This window comes from Homalodisca vitripennis, unplaced genomic scaffold (assembly GCF_021130785.1).
Source record: "Homalodisca vitripennis isolate AUS2020 unplaced genomic scaffold, UT_GWSS_2.1 ScUCBcl_1574;HRSCAF=5367, whole genome shotgun sequence".
Lineage (NCBI taxonomy): Eukaryota > Metazoa > Arthropoda > Insecta > Hemiptera > Cicadellidae > Homalodisca > Homalodisca vitripennis.
Genome location: NW_025777697.1, coordinates 32,408 through 51,522, shown reverse-complemented (window position 1 = coordinate 51,522; position 19,115 = coordinate 32,408). Strand labels below are relative to the sequence as shown.

Genomic DNA, 19,115 nt, shown 5'->3' with positions numbered 1-19,115 from the left:
CCACTTCTAAAACTGTAACTTTTTCATTATTTTCTTTACTTTTTATATGTTCATTTATTCTCTCAAGTTGATTTAAATTATATCTGTCATTCTCACCTAACTTTGGTATGGGTGGAATTGTTACCAAGATTATTTTATCAGCTTTCTCCAATAAAACCTCTACTAGTTTATCATAATCATTACAAATGCTTTTTGCTTCTTTATCCCTTAAATCATTTGTACCTATCATTACTATTAGCTCTCTGGTCAACTGTTCAATTGTCTGACCTCCTATGCATAAGTTAATTCTCTTTCCTCCTTTCTCTCTATATTCACCTCTTAAATTCATTATTTTCTCCCCAAATCTCCTAAGTTGAGAATCTCCTATCATTTGGTATCCCTCAAAATTAGGTTCCTTTTTCTCAATCGTTTCCTTCATTCTAGCCTGTCCTACCCATTTGTTTTCCATCCTGTTTTCCTCTAGTCATCTATTACCTCTCATACTTCCTCTTCCCCTTGTATATTCATATTGATCTCTCTGATGCCTCGCTTCGTTGTTTTCATACCTTTCTTTCTCCTTTCCATAATCATTTGTATCTCTACCCCTATTATTACTTTGTCTTCTCCTATCATTCTCAAACTCTACTCTCTCCCTATTATATATGTCCCTATTGTAGTATGAGCCTACTCTAGTCAAATTATTTCCTCTAATATTCCCTCTAACTTGTGTCCCTCTATATGGTGTATCTCTATGTCCTAAATTCTTGTATTGATTTACATTTTTATTGAGTGTTGTCTCATTTCTCATATCAAATGATCTGTCATAACTTCTATATGTGTCACTATTCAGTATATTAAGTTGATTCAACAGGTTTTCTAGATCTTCTGATCTTTCAACATTTTGGGCTGCAGCAATTGCACTACTTATGGTTCTAGGAACATGTTTGCTTATATATGCTAGGAATGTTCCCATGTCAATTCTAGTTTCTAAATACTGGCTTTTATTATAAAATTCCAATACATAGGTTACTAGATTATCAAATCCAACCCTATATGTACCCATTAGTTCTTTTTCAAATTTTTTCTGTTCTCCTATGGACCAATATTTCCCTTTAAAACTCCTATGAAACTGTTCAAAGTTTTTCCAATTATTTATATGCTGTCGTCCCCACTTTCCTGCTTCATTTTTCATATATTTTAAAATTATCAATACCTGGAAGTCCCATCCTTCTCCATTTTTCTCTATATATTTTTTACAAGCTTCCAAAAATTCCATAGGATGTACATTACTTTTTATTGGATCAAATTCCAATAAGAATATTTCTGTGTTTGCTGGTTGGCTTATCCTCATACCCACCATGCTTTGATTTCTCATCATATTTTCTAGTTGTGTTTGTTTGTTTTCTAATTTCCCTAAAGTTTCATCCAATCTCTTATTCAGGGATTTTTCTACTCTATTTCCCATGTCCTCTATTTCCTGTAAACTACTGCCCGTTACTGACTTGTTTTCTACATCCCTACTCGCCTTACCATTTTCTGTATCCTGGTCAAGTTCTAAGTTAGCTCTGTCCCTATCTACCCTACCATTTAATTCATCTAATCTTGTTTTAAATCTCTTATTTATCTTTTCTAATCTTTGATCTATTTTCTTTTTATCATCCTCAATGTGTACAAACCTTTTCTCAATTTCCCTCATATCTTCTTCTCTTTTATCTTTTAATTTCTTTATCTCCGTTGTAACCTCTCCTCTAACCTGACTTTTAAGTTTACTCCTCTCACCTTTGTTTTTCTCAGCTTGTTCGCTTATTTCAAGTCTGACCCCCTCCTCCAAGTTCTTTAAGTCTTTATTTATCTCTACTCTCATAGCCTCCGTAATCTCTACTATTTTATTGTTTAACTCACCTCTCATCTGTTCCATGTCTCGTTTTAACTGCTCATTACTTCTTTGAATTTCTGTTTTTAGTTCCTTATTATTCTGATCTATTTTATAATTCAGATCCCTTAATTCCTCATTATTTTTCTTTAACTCCTCATTATTTTTATCCATCTTTTCATTTAAGTCCTTCCTTAATTCCTCATTATTTTTCTTTAACTCCTCGTTATTTTTCTTCAACTCCTCATTATTTTTATCCATCTTTTCATTCAAGCTATTCATCATAGTCCTCATGAATGCAATAAGACCTTCATCCCTATCAACTCCTACTGGACTACTGACTCTGCTAACCTCATTCTCTAATGAATTTCTGTCATCTGTTGTCGACACCTCCTGTTCTACTGTATTAGGGGATGACCAACCTAAAAACCCTGTATCTCCTGAGCTATGAAGATCTATTTCTACTGGTCTAAATATTGGTGCGGGCCCTTCATTATTTTGTTCGCCTTCCATTTTGTAGCTTATGTTTAATTTGAAAATTTCTATTATTAATTTTAGGCCTAATATTTGTTTTACTAGCCTACCAGGAAAATTTTACCAATTTATATTATAACTAGGTTGTTCAAAGTTATCAAATTTATAGACTAACAATAATTTGTCATACTTCTTCTAGACACACACCTGAAAATACAATTATATAAAAAACAGTGATTTTCACTTAGTCTAAAATATGCTACCACTAACCTACTTAAATTAGTTGTGGAAGTAGGAGCCCTCCAGTTGGTGCGCCATTTTGCTGCGAGCCCCAGGTCGCGGTGCCATTTTGTTGAGAGCCCCGCGTTGCAGCGCCAATTTGCTGTGTGTCCCACGTTCTGGTGCCAATTTGATGAGTGTCCCAGGTTGTGGCGCCAATTTGATGTGTGTCACCCCGACGTTGACTGCTGTAATTTGCTGAAAGCCCTTTACCTTGACTGCGTCAATTTGCTGCGGATCCCCTCCACGTGGTTGTGTCAATTTATTGTGAGTCGGTTCTTTAGTGTTGTTGACTCACCATGTAGTTGTACGCCTTTTTGTCACCAGTGGCACGTTGTTGTACCATGTTGCTCATCATGGTATTGGTCGCCATCTTGCCCAATGCTAGCTGCATTCCCTTGGTACTGCTTAAAACTTATTAAATTTGAATGTCTGTGGTGTTATCACCAACAACAAGTCTGTGTGTATCTCAGGTTTTAAAATATGTTAAGTAGTGATTAAAAAATTTAATATCACTTCATCACACTTCTTATAAAGGGGATATTCAAAGAAAAGTCAAACCAAGTGACCATGAGATTAATGTATTCCATGTCACACTCTCAATACATATTATAATTTCACTCACCTTGCAATGCTTTGATAATTTAAAAGACTAAAATAATATCCCATCCTTCATTAAAATTTCAATACACTATACAACAGATCACTACTATCCCAGGAGAATCAACACAACCTCCTTGCTTCAAGTCTGGTGAGAGAAGACCGAATCTCCGTAAAAAACTACGGATACCGACTCAAAACAATACTCATCCCCTCTCTCGTTCAAATCAGCGTCTTCACAAATAAATATAATTTGATTCTTTTCTTATAATTGTCGAAATTTATCACATTTACTATAATTAATCAATTTAAGTCTTTCTATTTTCTTTTTATTATTTTTTCAAAGCTTTTTATTTAAATTTTTAGCAACATGTGCTTTATGACGTCATCAATATACAAGTCATTCATCCCACAATTGGCTTTTCTGCGTAATTCTATTTAGTGTTTTTGTAAAACACGAATTTTGGTTATGTTTACTTCATTTTAATTGATCAAATCTTTTCCCGTATAAAGTTCAATAAATTTCTTCGTTTTTAGTTAAATAAACTTCAATTCCGACAACATGTGATTCACTGACGTTACAGTCTGCCGATTCATTGACGTCACAGTCTGCCAATTCCCCGCGAATATTCAAATGTCGTAATTTGACCTGTTACACAACCCTGTGAAATATAAATTGATCACATATTTGTTATCAAGTTATATTTCTCCTCCAATTAAATCTTTTAAATTTTTGTCCAATTAAGCTATTATTTAAATTTCTTGATAATTTTGTTTAAAAGTATTCATTTAAAAGAAAGTAAAATATCAAAGCAAATGCTTACAATCATATTACACAAATTACAATGTATTAAATGTTAACACAAATTACAGTGTACATATAAATCAATTACACAAATTACAATTAATACAAATATCAATGAATATATAAATCAGCTACACAAATTACAATTAATATTAAATGATTACACAAATTACAGTGTACATATAAATCAATTACACAAATTACAATTAATACAAATATCAATGAATATATATATAAGAACAGTACTAAAGTTTTAAATATTTTTAAATTGAATACATGTAACCTCTATACGTTTTGAATATAATGTTTAACGTGTCCATTTCACATAACATAATGTTCAATACAAGTTAACTCTATTAGATTATACACTCACAAGTTATAATAATACACAAATACCTTGTAAAAATCCTAAATATATTCTTACTGATAAACAATATTGTAATATCCTTATATTGTCATCTCCTACTGGAAACATATTACATACGCTATATACTATATTACATTATCCTTGTCACATCTTATTCTAAATATTTATACAACCCTATACTAATCTGACTATTATTGTCAGTTTTTTGGTTCAAATGAATTTGATATTTTTTATTGTTTTATCTGACCGTTAAGGTCAGATATTTTTATGTAAGCCCGTTTTTAGAAAAGGTTTATTTGTCATTATTATGACGGGGCATAGGCTGACTACATGGGAGCCTACAATATTTTAAAAGAAAAACTGGCTTATTCCCCTCAAGGTTAAATTTTGACAGGTAAAAAAAAAATATTTATATAATTAGAGGGGTTATTCTTTTATTGGCACATTTCATTAAAGAGAAGGTCACAAGTTTTATTTCATAAGCATGTATTGTTTTCTATGTGCTTCTCTGTACACTCATCCATCTACACAAGCCAGTTTATAGACCATGTTTTAAAAATTTCTTAAATAAAATGGTCTCATTCAGCATCAGTATGGTCATTCACACTTGAAGAGTTTTCATACTCTTATTCTATGAACCTCTTTAGTTCCCTTACATTACGGATCCCAAAGAATTCATTATTGTCTAGTCTGGTTAATGCATATGTATTTTCTCTTTTAATGTCTGCGATTACATATGGTCCTTCATAAAGTAAGAAATATTTTTTAAATGTCGTAATTTGACCTGTTACAACATGTTTCTTCTAAATTGTTTCATAACTATTCATTGTAAAAAAGTGCAAAATTATTTACATACAAAATTTCTTTTAGTATTTTTTATGTAAATAATTTTTCTACATATTTGTATTTTACAATATAGTCTCAAAAAGTGTGAAAAAGTTATTAAATAATGACAATTTGTTTATCTGCACTTTTTTTACAATGAATAGTTATGAAGTTATGTTTGCATCAAAAAATATATTGGGCTAAAAATACAATTTTTCTTCAGTTAAAATAAAAGTTGAGCGGAGTTTTATAGAAAAAGTAAAGTAAAATTGGTGTGAGATGAGTTAGAAGCAGATTAGAGGCTACTTCACATTTTGTTTTATAATGTTCCTGATTAAAAATTTTTTCAAAAATACTGCTTGAACGACTATTTAAAATTCTCTACTTGCATTGTCTGGGGAATATAATTTTTTGAAAAGAAACTAAATTGAGCTAAATTATAACTGTGCATTTAACTCCTATGAATCAATTTCCTTAATTCATGTTAACATAATTTTGCATGGTTTTTAAATTTAAAACAATACTAGTCCTGCAAATACTTCGTCAAGAGACGTTGTCGTTCATCGAAAAGTACGAAATTAAGCCTGGTAAACATTTACAATATATCAATCATGGTGGAGTGAAGCTCTATTGAACAAGAAGTGTAAATGTTTGTGCAGAGGTGGTGGAACACTGCTGTAGCATGCCAAGCCTACAGCTAGGTGAGACCCTGTCGGGTATCGCCAAAGACATGGATCTGGTCTCCTACAGGGTACCACTGGGAGTTACAGCTGGCATCACCCCCTTCAACTTTCCTGCAATGGTGCCGCTGTGGATGTTTCCAGTAGCTATCACTCTCGGCAACACTCATGTCATCAAGGTAGGTTGGATGAATAATCGCTGTTACCCTTCGCAATATTTACAATTCCTTCTAGATAAGTGATGATTATGTATTAACATACATGTAATGAAGATGGTGTAATGACTAAATATTATGTTACACTCTGCAAGATTCATGTTATGTTGGTAGAGTAGTAATTGATTAGCTATTACCGTAAGAAATATTGATTTCATGAAATTTTGATGCATAATTAAATTTATCTATGAGGGGCATTTAATAATTAAAAATACAAATTGGCTTGAAGAAAAAACTTTATTTTTACAAAACAGGATTTTCCCTTTTTATCAGCATAATCTCCACCAACATTATTGCACTAAAGAAATCAGGGTTGTGATGGGGATGAGGAAGTACTTTCCAGACCATTTTGTTGATGCTTTCATGAGTTAGATGAACAGTGTTAGGACGTCCATGACTTGCTGGAGAATCACACCACTCATCTGTAAACCAAAAGTTTTCTTTTTCATGGCTAGCTTTACCTTGTTCAAAGGATATATGAGTAGTATTGGCTGTTTATTGTATGCTGTTTATTAATATAATCACAAAAAACTTCACCTTCAGTGTCAAATACAGTCAACATGACTTTTCTATTGATGCTTGTGTTTTGAATTTTTCCTGAGAGGTTAGCTGATGTGTCTTTTGGACTCTCGTTTTTAAAGTGAACAAGTTATAATTTGTTGAGGAAATAACACTCTTTTAGCTGTGTGCACAGTTTTGTGTCCTTGTGTAGCCATATGAATTTTCTCAGGACCCACCTTGCACACATTTTCTTGTACTTGTACTTGTTACTAATAATGTTATGACCTGTACCAACACTAACTTGAAATTTTCCACAATCGTTTCCACTGTGAAATGGTGGTTGGTACAAATAATGACATCAATTTGAATTCCAGTTTAGTTGAAACCTCAGTTGATTGACCAGAACGGTGTTTGTCAGTCACTGAGTCTCTGACCACGTTTGAACTGTTTTACCCACATGTAAACATTTTATGTGATTCCAACAACTTTCATCATAAACTTTTGTCATCCTGGAGTATCAGCTGTTTTTCATTTTTGGCAAGTAAAAACAAAATCACAGAATTTTGATCAAATAATATGATATTTTCAAATTAACTTGCAATTTTTAAGTTAATTTTGAGTTATTTTTTGTTTTAGCACAAGAATTTTGGAAATTGCAATTAGTCCTAGTCCTAAAAGGATCTTTGAGTTACTTCTGAAGTGACAGGATATTCTGGATGGGTAAGATTGAGAGTAGGACCCGTCTCCTGCCAAGATCCATCTGGAAGGATTTTTGGCATTAATCTCAGTCATGTCTCTTTGTAAGAAATGGAGGCTAGCTCTGTACTGGTCTCTCCATTCATAGTAGGCAAGGTGTGGCACATCCTTATGTTTAGGCTTGTAACTCCCTTTAACACTTAAGGACCCCCACTAACTCCAACACAGTTATCTCTCACAGTAGATTAAACCTAAACCCTTGTACCCCAAAATCTTGACATTTGCAGTTAGTGATATGCTGCTCCTGGACTTCCATAAGGTTGCCAGATTGAAATGACTCTTCAGTTTTTGCTGTACACAGTGCAGGTTCAACTGGAATGTATAAACCAGCCAGAAGTAAAATCTCCTGAGGAAGGATAGTTTTGAGGTTATGAACACAACAATGTTGACTCTAAGCTGATCAAGACTCATTCCAGTGATGCCAGCTTCAAGCCCATAAGTATTAAATTTGTTTAATTTTTTCTCCAGACCAATTATTATTTTCTTTTTTACTGAATGCCCCTTGTATTTAACATACCCATAATCTAAATATTGTGGATAATTGATTAGCTATTACACTCAGCAACACTCACATTATCAAGATACATTAGATAATTTCATACTTTTAAACAATTAAGTTTTGGTATATTAATGAATTCAGCTAATACACTTGACAAACCAATTTCTCCCATTACATCTAACCATTAATCATTAGCTTAGAATTCAATACACCAAGTATTGATAAGTCTGTTGTATTGATGCAATAAATCCAAAGTTTATTTTTTACAAAGATGTAATATATTGTTTCAAAATAAATAACAGCTGCACTGCTGTAATCTACAAAACATTAAATCACTACACAGTGACTAGAAGAAGATGGTAAAAAAACCAACTACATTTTGAAATTGTATGACTTTCCATGAAATATTCCAAATCTGATACACTCTAATATTTATAGCCTATTAAATCCATGTTGGGTTTACTGTTCGCTTTTGCCAGGATGTGCTGGCGCATCCACTGGACTTGTAGTGTAGTATCTTTATAAGTAAGATTTGTAGAAGAGTACACAGAGCAAAGTTCAACTCTCTGGTATTGTATTTCAGCCATCAGAGCGAGACCCTGGTGCTTGTATGATGCTCGTAGAGATGCTATCCGAGGCCGGCTGTCCTCCGGGAGTGGTTAATGTGATCCATGGTGCTCATGAAGCTGTGGACTTCATATGTGATCATCCGGCCATCCGGGCGATATCATTTGTCGGCTCTGACCAAGCTGTGAGTTACTCTAATATTTGATATGTTGAATGCTGTAGCAAGCTTTAAAATAATTTTAAGGATTCATGCAAATGGAATGCCTAATTAACTTGTAAGTTGTTTGATATTACAAGATTTTGTTTTTATTTTATATAATTTTGGTCACTTGTAAGTATATATTTGAGTTTAAATGTTTAGAGTTCCCATTGAAGCTCAGAAGTTTCAAAGTTTCAACCTGTAAGATTTCAAAACACCCTTAGCTTAATATGCTAACACTCAATTTTTATATCTGTTCTAAATTTAAAAAAAACCTGCAATAATATTGCTATCTTCCCTCAGTGGCAACAAATGTATAGCTACAAAGGTCTCTGTATGTCAAAGCCCAGCTCCTTAATGATTGGGCTAAATAAGTTGGTAGTATTAAGCGCTTAAGTACAAAAATATAATGTGGACCGACCAATTCCATCAAAGTAAAGGAATATAAATTAAAAAATATCTTTTTTTATTGTGTGAATTTCAAAATATGCTTTTGTCATTATGATTGGTGAATTGTACTACATTTTGGCTTTGCAAAAAGTTTTCTTGTATCACACTTTTGAATTTATGGTATTTATTATGACATAAGAATGTATATTATTTGATGTAACTGTCATGTATAGGGGGAGCATATCTACAAGAGAGGTGCGGCTAGTGGAAAGCGGATGCAGTGCAACATGGGAGCCAAGAATCATGGGGTGGTGATGGCTGATGCCAACAAGGCTCACACACTTAACCAGCTGGTGGGGGCAGCATTCGGTGCGGCGGGTCAGCGCTGCATGGCTCTCAGCACGGCAGTGTTTGTGGGCGAAGCCAACAGTTGGTTGCCAGAGCTCAAAGAGAGGGCAGAGAAACTGAAAGTCAACTCAGGTGAGTGGACAATCAGATGCATTCTTATAAAGGTCTGTCACATTACACCAGCAATTATTTGCCAATTGCTTCATATTTAGGAGGAATCTAAGTTTTTGGGGACAGATACTACTTTCATACATTTTAGAGTTCATGAATATGACAGAAAAATAACAAAGCATAATGAAAAAGTGAAGCATTTCTCATGTTTCAATTTATGCTTCAAACTTTCTATCCAACCTCCATAGGTAATTAGGTTTGTAGTTAGGTCACTGGAAACTGAGACCAAAACACTCCTAACCAGTGTATTCCAGTATTAAACTTTTGTGATTAGGAGGTCACTAATGTGGTCAAACCTTGCTCAGTTCGGATGTAGTCTCAGATGGTTGTCCTCTCAACTCGCCGGACCACCCATAGTGACCAAATCTGTTCTTTGTCACCACTCGGCACTTGTGTAACCATGAAGGTCACTTTTACTCAGATTTAAATGGCAGTATTTGACCTTCCAACTCTTTAAATTACTAAGATTTAAATGAGATCCTCAGATAATTTACAGAGTTTATTGGCTTCAAGGTTGAAACTTTATCGATCGGTTATTTATTATTTGCTTTGAAATGAACCAAGTAATATGTAATTTAAGTAATAGTTAGATCTGTTTTAAAAGTATTTTTATTTGCATAGTAAAAATACGATCAATCTCAACTAGGTCTCTAGTATCGACAGAATATAAACTTGTTCCCATATTTTGAGCTTCAACTCCACCAAATGCACTAGTATTTTAATACATTAATAGGATACACTATAGCAGCTACAGTGACACTGACACTCGGATAAAAATAGTTCTGAACTATGTTTACAATTCTGGTATTTACAGCAAATAGAGAAATACTAATTTAGTTACTTATTTGACTGATAGATTGCAGCCCCTTCCAGCCACAGTTGGATAAGGATTAAATTTTATAACTGTGGAATACAGTGGGCCACATTTAGTGAGTGGCCTGATGAGCTGAACACAGCGATGGCCACAAGGTTTGGCTCACTGGGCTAAGAGACAGTGCATAATCATAAATCAGTGACCTGAAACAGAGCATAGCTGTGGCCACCGTTATGGTCAGGCCTTTTCCTCTTAAATGCAGTGTCTGAAATCTGACGTATGGCTGTCAAGATTTGACTTGAAATCTGGAGTTGTATTCATCTAAAGAGATCCAAAACAACAGTTGGCGATGAAGAATCTCAAAATTAACTCTTTACATTGTTTTGACATCACAGATACCCAGACTGCAAAATATAGTTTAATATAGATGAAGAGGTTTAATCTTCTTTGTTCCAGTCTGTTTTTTTTCTCTTTAGACAAACATTACTCCAGGTTCTAGGAGTCAAGTCTTGACAGCATCAGATTTCAAATGCTGCACTAAGAAGAAGGTGAACTGGAGCTAAACTCAACATTGTCAATTGCACAAATAGTGAAAAAATTGTTTTGTATAAAGAATTGAAAACAGTACATAAACATGAACTGAACTCACATCCACTCTCTGAACTTGGATCGGAATCGTCCTGTTCACTCATAAAGTCTTCAACTAGTTCATTGTCGTCCTCCATATTGCCTAAATACAATAATAAACACACATACACAGTCACCTTACACCATACACTACACACAATAAACAGTACAGCACTGAACTCACATCCACTCTCTGAACTTGAATCGGAATCGTCCTGTTCACTCATAAAGTCTTCAACTAGTTCATTGTCGTCCTCCATATTGCCTAAATACAATAATAAACACACATACACAGTCACCTTACACCATACACTACACACAATAAACAGTACAGCACAGCCAGCGAACGAAAATTGCGAACCACATATGGCTTGTGAATAAACAACGTATGAAACAGGCACAACACGCGGCAAATGGTACAACGTTCCACGATAACTGCTAGGCTCACACTGAGGCAATGGCGATCAAGCGAGCAGATGTCTGCTATTTTTGTCATCTGCATGTTGCGCCAGTATTGCATGACAACAATATGTTAAATGTATTTGTGTGTGTTGTATGATCTTAATGAGTGTTTTAAGCAGACCTTAAAATGTATAACAAAATATAAGTGAATACAGCCTGAGGATGTCCTAAAGGCAAATAAATCATTCACTGGTATAACACATTTGCATTGGTAAGATAAGCCTTAATAATAATAATGTCCAGTACAGGTTCAAAAATGAATTCCATTGAAACTAATGAGCTGTATGTTTGCAGGCAATGTGCCAGGCACAGACCTGGGTCCTGTGATCTCCCCCCAATCCAAGCAGAGGATCCTGGGACTGATACAGTCAGGAGTGGACGAGGGAGCTGACCTGCTGTTGGACGGCCGGGCTCTTGTGGTCAAGGGCTACGAGAAGGGCAATTTCGTTGGCCCCACCATTCTCACTAATGTTAAGGTAATCTGGAAAATCATCTTGGACACACATAACTCTCTGTTGATGTTGTAATATTACACAATTTAAGCAAAATGACATTAGTATAAAACTGTGCAAAGCAATTATTTCCAAAAACATTTAAACAAAACCTAATAAATAAGAAAAGTGAAATTGTTGTTTCACTGAGATGGTTTGTCTCACTTCCTGTTATTTTAGCCAACAATGAGGTGTTACAAGGAGGAGATATTCGGGCCGGTGCTGGTGTGTCTGTCTGTTGACACATTGGATGAAGCTATCAACATCATCAACTCCAACCCTTACGGCAACGGAACCGCCATCTTTACCAACAATGGAGCCACTGCTCGCAAATTCACCAAAGAGATTGATTGTGGCCAGGTAAATATATTCATTCAATTTAGAACATTAAATTATTTTTGATATTCTTTGCCAACTTAAATCATTATATCCATATAACAGTTCTCTGTTTGGGAAAAATTTAGGTCAGGAGATCATTTTGATAACCATTGTTAAAGTTGCATGCAAGATACTTTTTTAATGTAGATGCATTTGGTATACATAGCCAGTATAATCACTGTTTCCATCAATACTCCAACTGAAATAATGATACCTTTAGCAAATTTTCAGATTGTATATTAACATAAACCTTTTGAGACAAGTAGTTCAAACTATTTGTAGAGTTGTGACTGAAAGTAGTTGAACCTGATTAAAATTGCAAGCTATGAATGAATGAATGAATGAATGAATTGATTTTATTTCCCAAATATATGTACAATATTACAATCCAAACTTTACAATTAACTTCTAAAAAATTTTTATTACATTACCGAACAGAGTTTGAAATGAGAACAAAGAATAAATATCATAAGAAATAATCATCATAAAATAAACATCATAAAAATAACATCATGTATAAAACATTGTCCTCGCTTGTTTTAGTGTCTTTGTTGTAGCTTTTGTTTTAGTACTCTTTATTGCATCATAGTGTACTAAAATCAGCCATTAGTATTGTGTTTTAAGACGAAACCAATGTTTCTAATTTTTGCAGTCATTATCATCATATTTCTTACATACTTCAATACCCATTGTTTTGTAGGTCGGTGTCAATGTCCCAATTCCTGTACCTCTTCCAATGTTCTCATTCACCGGATCAAGGCAGTCATTTAGAGGCGATGCTCATTTCTATGGAAAACAGGTAAAGGAATTGTTGAATATCTGACCAATAAGTGTTGTATTATAAATTATGTTTTACTAATAATTCTTCAATGTTGTTTCTCAGTGGAAAACAACTTTTACTATGAATGATCAACATTTCTCAAAAAAATTGTCAAAAGGTTACATTAAAAGGAGGAAATTTTTTCTCACTGTGGTCCATGTTCAATGTTTATTTTATAAGTTGGCTACAGTGTTGCTTTTTTATGTTTCAAAAGCTTTAGAATAACACTTGATAAGTATTGGTGCGTAACTTTGAAGATTTTTTATTACTACTGGGATAGTTTGAATAGAAAATTATGAAACTACAATTAATTTAGGTTAAATATAAAATACTCATTTATTCATTAATTAAATGAGATGTGAGATCAGTTCAATCAACTAATTTCTGAATCCATAATAGATGTTTATACTTAAATAGTGATAGATGAGTTTTTAGCTAATTTTTGAATGAAAATTCATTCCTTAAAGGCAACTATTGCTAAAAAGGAGCAAAATAATTGAAGAAGTGAAATATCTATTAGTGATTTTGTAAGTTTGATATGATTGCAGGGAGTGCACTTTTACACACAAGTAAAGACGATAACACAGTTGTGGCGAGACTCAGACGTGACGCACAGTAAGGCAGCCGTCGCCATGCCTGTCATGCAGTAGTTGGCAACACTGGGTCTGGCCATTGAGTATTCTACTTGACTGAAAGGACTACTTGACTGAAAGGAGAGATTCATAATACAATAAATGTATTGGTCAATATTAGTTCTATGAAATGGCTAATATTGATGTAAGGTATGGAAGGTTATAATTTAAGAGATCACTTCTGAAGAACGTATAAGCTGATTATGTTTGTGATCAGTTGTTTAGTGCCATATTTATTATAAGAGTATATTCGCTAGGTTTACCATTACGTTTGCAGCTATAGTACAAAGTTTAACTATAACCTTATATTTTTATTTTATGGGCATACTAAGTGGTTCTAAGTGAAAGGTGCTTATATTTTTCAATTATAATGGATAAGGCAGTTGTGTGAGTAGGGAAATATGATGGGTAAATGAGTTTATTAGGAAGATTAAACAGACGATGTCATGTATATTATTTCTATGTTTAGTACTTTGCTTAAAGTTTAATTTTTACAATGGATAAATTGAAGGGTTTATAGGATTCTTACCAACATATTTAATTCCTATGTAATTGTACATTTCATTAATAGTCTCAAAAGTGATCTGTTATGGGGTGAAATTTCATTTACGCTCGAGGCGAAGCCGAGCATGGAAAATGCCATCGAGCTCTGCAATACAACTATTGAGACAAGTATTGAACGATACTTTTCATAATGATGGAAAAAAGCACATGAAATCTTTTAAGAGATTATCTGACATTTCATAGTCTATTAGTCATTCTTCCATAAGGAAACATAATACTATTTAATAATTAATTTTTGTGTTAAAATGAGCTGTTTGAAAGTAGAATTGTCACAAAAATAATGGAACCAATTGTTTATACATAGGTTGAATATTATTATAGTAATGGTTTTGATCAACTTAAAAATTATTATTTATTTACAAAATCAGATTCAAGAAAACATCCCTACAAAATTCTTTCCAATTTAATAATAATTGTGAAATCCTCTGTCAGCATGAATATGTTAATATGTCTCTCGTACTCAACTTTATTAGGAATGTATCAACTGGCCTTAATTTTTTGTTGTTACTGAAGTGGTTAAGTAATATAATGTGCCTAGAAATATGATAGCTCAAATATCAAATATCTATGATCAGCCTTAATTATTGTATTGAGTTAGAAGTTAGTCTTTTAGTTATCCAGCTCCTTCAGATAGTGTATTTATTACAAATAATGAATATATGCATGGATGTCACATGTTTTTCAAGTAACAAATTTTATTACTGAAGGAAAATAATGGATGAAATACTCTCATATTGGTACATTCTGACGTGTACAGACCTACAAAATATAATGATTGAGATTTTTTGACATCCATATAAACATTGTCTGTCATAAACTGCAAAAAGCAGAATTTCATATTTAAAGATGAATGTTGTGTAATTGATAAAACATTATTACTATAGGAATTTGTTCATTTTGTTCTTTAATAAAGTATCTGAAGAAAGGTTAGAACAACTATCGGCAGTATATCTGTGATCGTAAACTATAATATTTTATATTACCAAATCGAGTTCTATATAAAAATAGCAGGCAATGTGAATCTCAAATAATACAATCTTCAAGCTTAAATAGAACTTGTGTGTAGTACAAAAAATACAGTAGTCTTCCAATAACTAAATAACCAATCCCTTTAAACGAAAATGTATAAGATTGTTACATGACATTTTCCATTGTTGGTTTCTATTTTCAAGTCTTTCCATGTGAAAACTGTGTCTTCCAGGTACCTAGTTGTATATTGTAACTGAAGTTAAATTTAGTGCTTTATAAATAATGTGAGTACTATGTGTTATAACATATTTTTGTATTTTATTCAAACCGTCTATTTTATAAAATATGTTGGGTTTACTATTTATATTATACACATAGTTTTTACATCTTGCCTTTATGTATATAATTGTATAAGAAGTCTTTTTTATATTCTTCAGTAATTGCTACCACATACTAAAATTATATATGTATATGTGTGTGTGTGCGCACAATGTACATTTAAAAATGTAAACAAAAGTTTGCTGTATGATATTTTGAATATATACAAATTTACACCTGGAAACTTTCTAGGAAGATTTTTCAGGTTTTATATCAGTTTAGCTTCAATTATTACTTTTAGTATTTTTCTTCAAACTAGTAGGACTTTTGTTATTAAAAATATAAACAATAACAAACAAAGTATGATCCAAAATACTTCAGATTCTAGTAAAGGCAAACTATTGTGTTAAATAAAAAAAAAAAACCCAAACTTAATGAAGCTTCTTGACTTATTCACTTTTTAAAGAATTAAAATGATGAATGAAACCAATTTTATCAATTTGTTCATCTGTTTATTTAGTACAAAGTAGTTTAAATCTGTTTCTATAAGATATATTTTTATAGACTAAAAGTAATTTAAGTAATTAATAAAATTAACATTCCAATATATATATTGTTAAGTTTGATCAAGTCTCAGAAATGCAACATTGACTCCCTAAATCAGAAAATAATCCCATCCATTAGTATATGTATTGCGAGGAATCAAACTTACTATAGAAATTTTTTGATTAGGCATTATACAAACATTACATATCAAAGTGTCATTCTAAATACATTCAGAATTTTTCTGTTGAGGGGGTATTGTACATTTTTGAGACACTGTTTAATTATTATTATTATTATTTTTATGTATATTTACATTTATTAATGGTACTGATCTTATTTGTCTTATTTTGTTGTTTGTTCTGTATATTGTTTTATGAAATAAATAAAGATGTTAATTGTCAATAATTGAGTTTGATAAAAAATTACCTTCTGTATTAAATAATTATTTGATCATAAAATAAGCTGGTGTTAAGTAGATGCCATTATAAAACAAATTTATACACACTATGTGTATGTTCAAAATTATTTTTCCACTGAAACTACTTATTTGTAATAGTGATAGCGCAGCCGATCTAGAGACACTACAAGTAAGCTAAGATCTGCAAGCAGCTAAACTCTAATACCTTTACACTTAATTATTATCTGTTATGTTAGACTATTTTTCTATTTATTTGCTAGGCCAATTATTTTTTTGTTTTATTTTACTGCTGTTATAACAAACCCTTATGAGCTTAAATGTATGTAGTGTCTTTGATACTCTAGACAAAACTTTTTTTGAAATCGATAATTATAAAAATGTTTTATGTATTCATCAAAATATTAGAAGTCTCCGGAAAAACTTTAACTTCTTTTTAGCTTATATTCAACCATTAAAACGAGACATAGATGTGATAGTCTTAACCGAGACTTGGATTTGCGAAGAAGAAAAATGTTACTTTGAAATCCCAAACTATTCTTCTTTCTTTTATTGTAACATATTAAATAGATCAGGAGGAGTAGTAGTTTATATTAGCAACAGAATTAAAGCTAATTTAGTAGACTGTGTTATGACAACTGCAGATGTTTTATTATTAACAATTAGTTTTAACGATATACCTTTTTCATTAATTGGAATTTATAGAAAACACGAGTTTACTGTTAACAACTTCTTAACTGAATTAGAACCTATTTTTAGTAGATTAAAAACCAATTCAATAATTATGGGCGATTTAAATATTGAAATAAACAAATCAAATACAGACACAGACGCCTATTTATCTCTCATGTATAACTATAGTTTTACTCCTTTAATTGATAATTATACTAGAATAACTAAGGATTCTTCTACTAATATTGATCATATTTTTGTAAGACACAAAATGTTTAAGCAATTTCAAACCCGGAATTTTTCACATAAATATTACTGATCATAGCTTAGTAGCCCTTATCATATCAAATGAAAAGCCCAACTATAGATCTACAGAAAAAACTTTTGTTAAAAAAATAAATTACGATGGTGTTAAAACTGCGTTGATGACAACAGACTGGAGTAGTGTTTTTAATTGGAACGATGTAGACAATGCTGTTCACTCTTTTTATTCAATTTTAAATAACTGCATTCAGCAAAATACGGAAGATATAACAATATCGAACAAATTTCACAAAGCTAAAACAAAAAGTCCGTGGATTACTGAAACAATACTTAAAAAAATTGAGAAAAGAAATAAACTGTTAAAAACACAAAAAAATAGACCATTTGATCTAGATTTCCAAAATTATGTTAACAGATTTAAAGCAAATCTCTGCCTTGAAATTGACAACGCGAAAAAAGCTTTTTATCATAAATTATTCCAAAAACACGCTGGTAACACTTCTGAGCAGTGGAGAATTGTAAACAATTTAACTGACCAGAAAGATAGAGTGCAAATAACTAAGATAAGATTAGAAGACGGACGGATAGAACAGAATCCGCAGGCGATAGCGAACCTGTTTAATGATTACTTTGTGTCTGTTGCGCAACAGCTGATAACCAGCCCTCCCGGCCCGCGTCCCGACACACTCAGGTACTGCCAGCACCAGCCGCGCTCGCTGTTCCTTAACCCTGTCACTCATCAAGAAATCTCTTCCATCATTTAAAGCCTAAAAAATAAGAAATCAACCGGCTGTGATAATATATCTACTCATTTAATAAAATTCATTGAACCTGAAATCTCCAAAGTTTTAGCATTTATTGTGAATTTAAGTTTCTTAAGTGGAAAGTTCCCTACTAAATTCAAGCAAGCAACTGTGGTTCCAATATTTAAGAAAGGTGATAGGGAACTTTTACAGAACCACAGACCAATCGCTCTATTATGTGTATTCTCTAAGGTTTTGAGAGATGTATGAAAGCAAGGTTGTTGTCTTTTTTAAATAAAGTAAAATTTTTCTCGCCCTATCAATTCGGATTTACTGAAGGAAAGAGTACTGAGACCGCAATTACAACTCTTATGGAAAATGTTTTACACAGTATTAATAACAATAATAAATCTTCCGGTATTTTCATAGACTTTTCAAAGGCTTTCGATTTAGTAGATCACGGAATACTTTTAGAAAAACTTAAGGCTACTGGAGTAAGGGGAGTTGCGCTGGACTGGTTTGAAAGTTATTTAACGAACAGAACTCAAAAAGTGAATATAGCTAATATTACCAGTAACTCAAAACCTGTATCCCGGGGCGTCCCTCAAGGCTCTGTGCTTAGTGCAACTATGTTTTTAATATTCGTGAATGATTTACTATGCGTTCCCTTCAAGGGAAGAGCCACAGCTTTTGCTGACGACATTGCTCTTCAATATAATAATACACACTGGACTAAAATTTTAGAGGAAATGAAATTCGACATTCGGTCATTAAAAGCGTGGTGTGAAAATAATAACATGATAGTAAACGCCGAAAAAACTAAATTTATAAATTTTGGTCTTAAACGTTTTTCTTTCGACAACAACTTGAAA

At 32.5% G+C, this 19,115-nt stretch overlaps 1 protein-coding gene across 2 annotated transcripts in view; it reads left to right on the top strand.

Moving 5' to 3' along the window:
• Window positions 1-15,780, top strand: part of LOC124371537 (probable methylmalonate-semialdehyde dehydrogenase [acylating], mitochondrial) — a 31,767-nt gene extending 15,987 nt beyond the window's left edge. Inside the window, exons 5-11 of one of the 2 annotated variants that reach the window (XM_046829889.1) lie at window positions 5,862-6,061; window positions 8,437-8,604; window positions 9,243-9,489; window positions 11,726-11,907; window positions 12,103-12,282; window positions 13,001-13,099; window positions 13,669-15,780. In XM_046829889.1, coding sequence (XP_046685845.1) covers window positions 5,862-6,061; window positions 8,437-8,604; window positions 9,243-9,489; window positions 11,726-11,907; window positions 12,103-12,282; window positions 13,001-13,099; window positions 13,669-13,770 — 1,178 coding nt within the window. In that variant the 3' untranslated portion in view covers window positions 13,771-15,780. The remainder of the gene's footprint in view (window positions 1-5,861; window positions 6,062-8,436; window positions 8,605-9,242; window positions 9,490-11,725; window positions 11,908-12,102; window positions 12,283-13,000; window positions 13,100-13,668) is intronic. The other variant, XM_046829888.1, reaches the window with a different exon arrangement.
• Window positions 15,781-19,115: the final 3,335 nt, after the last annotated feature.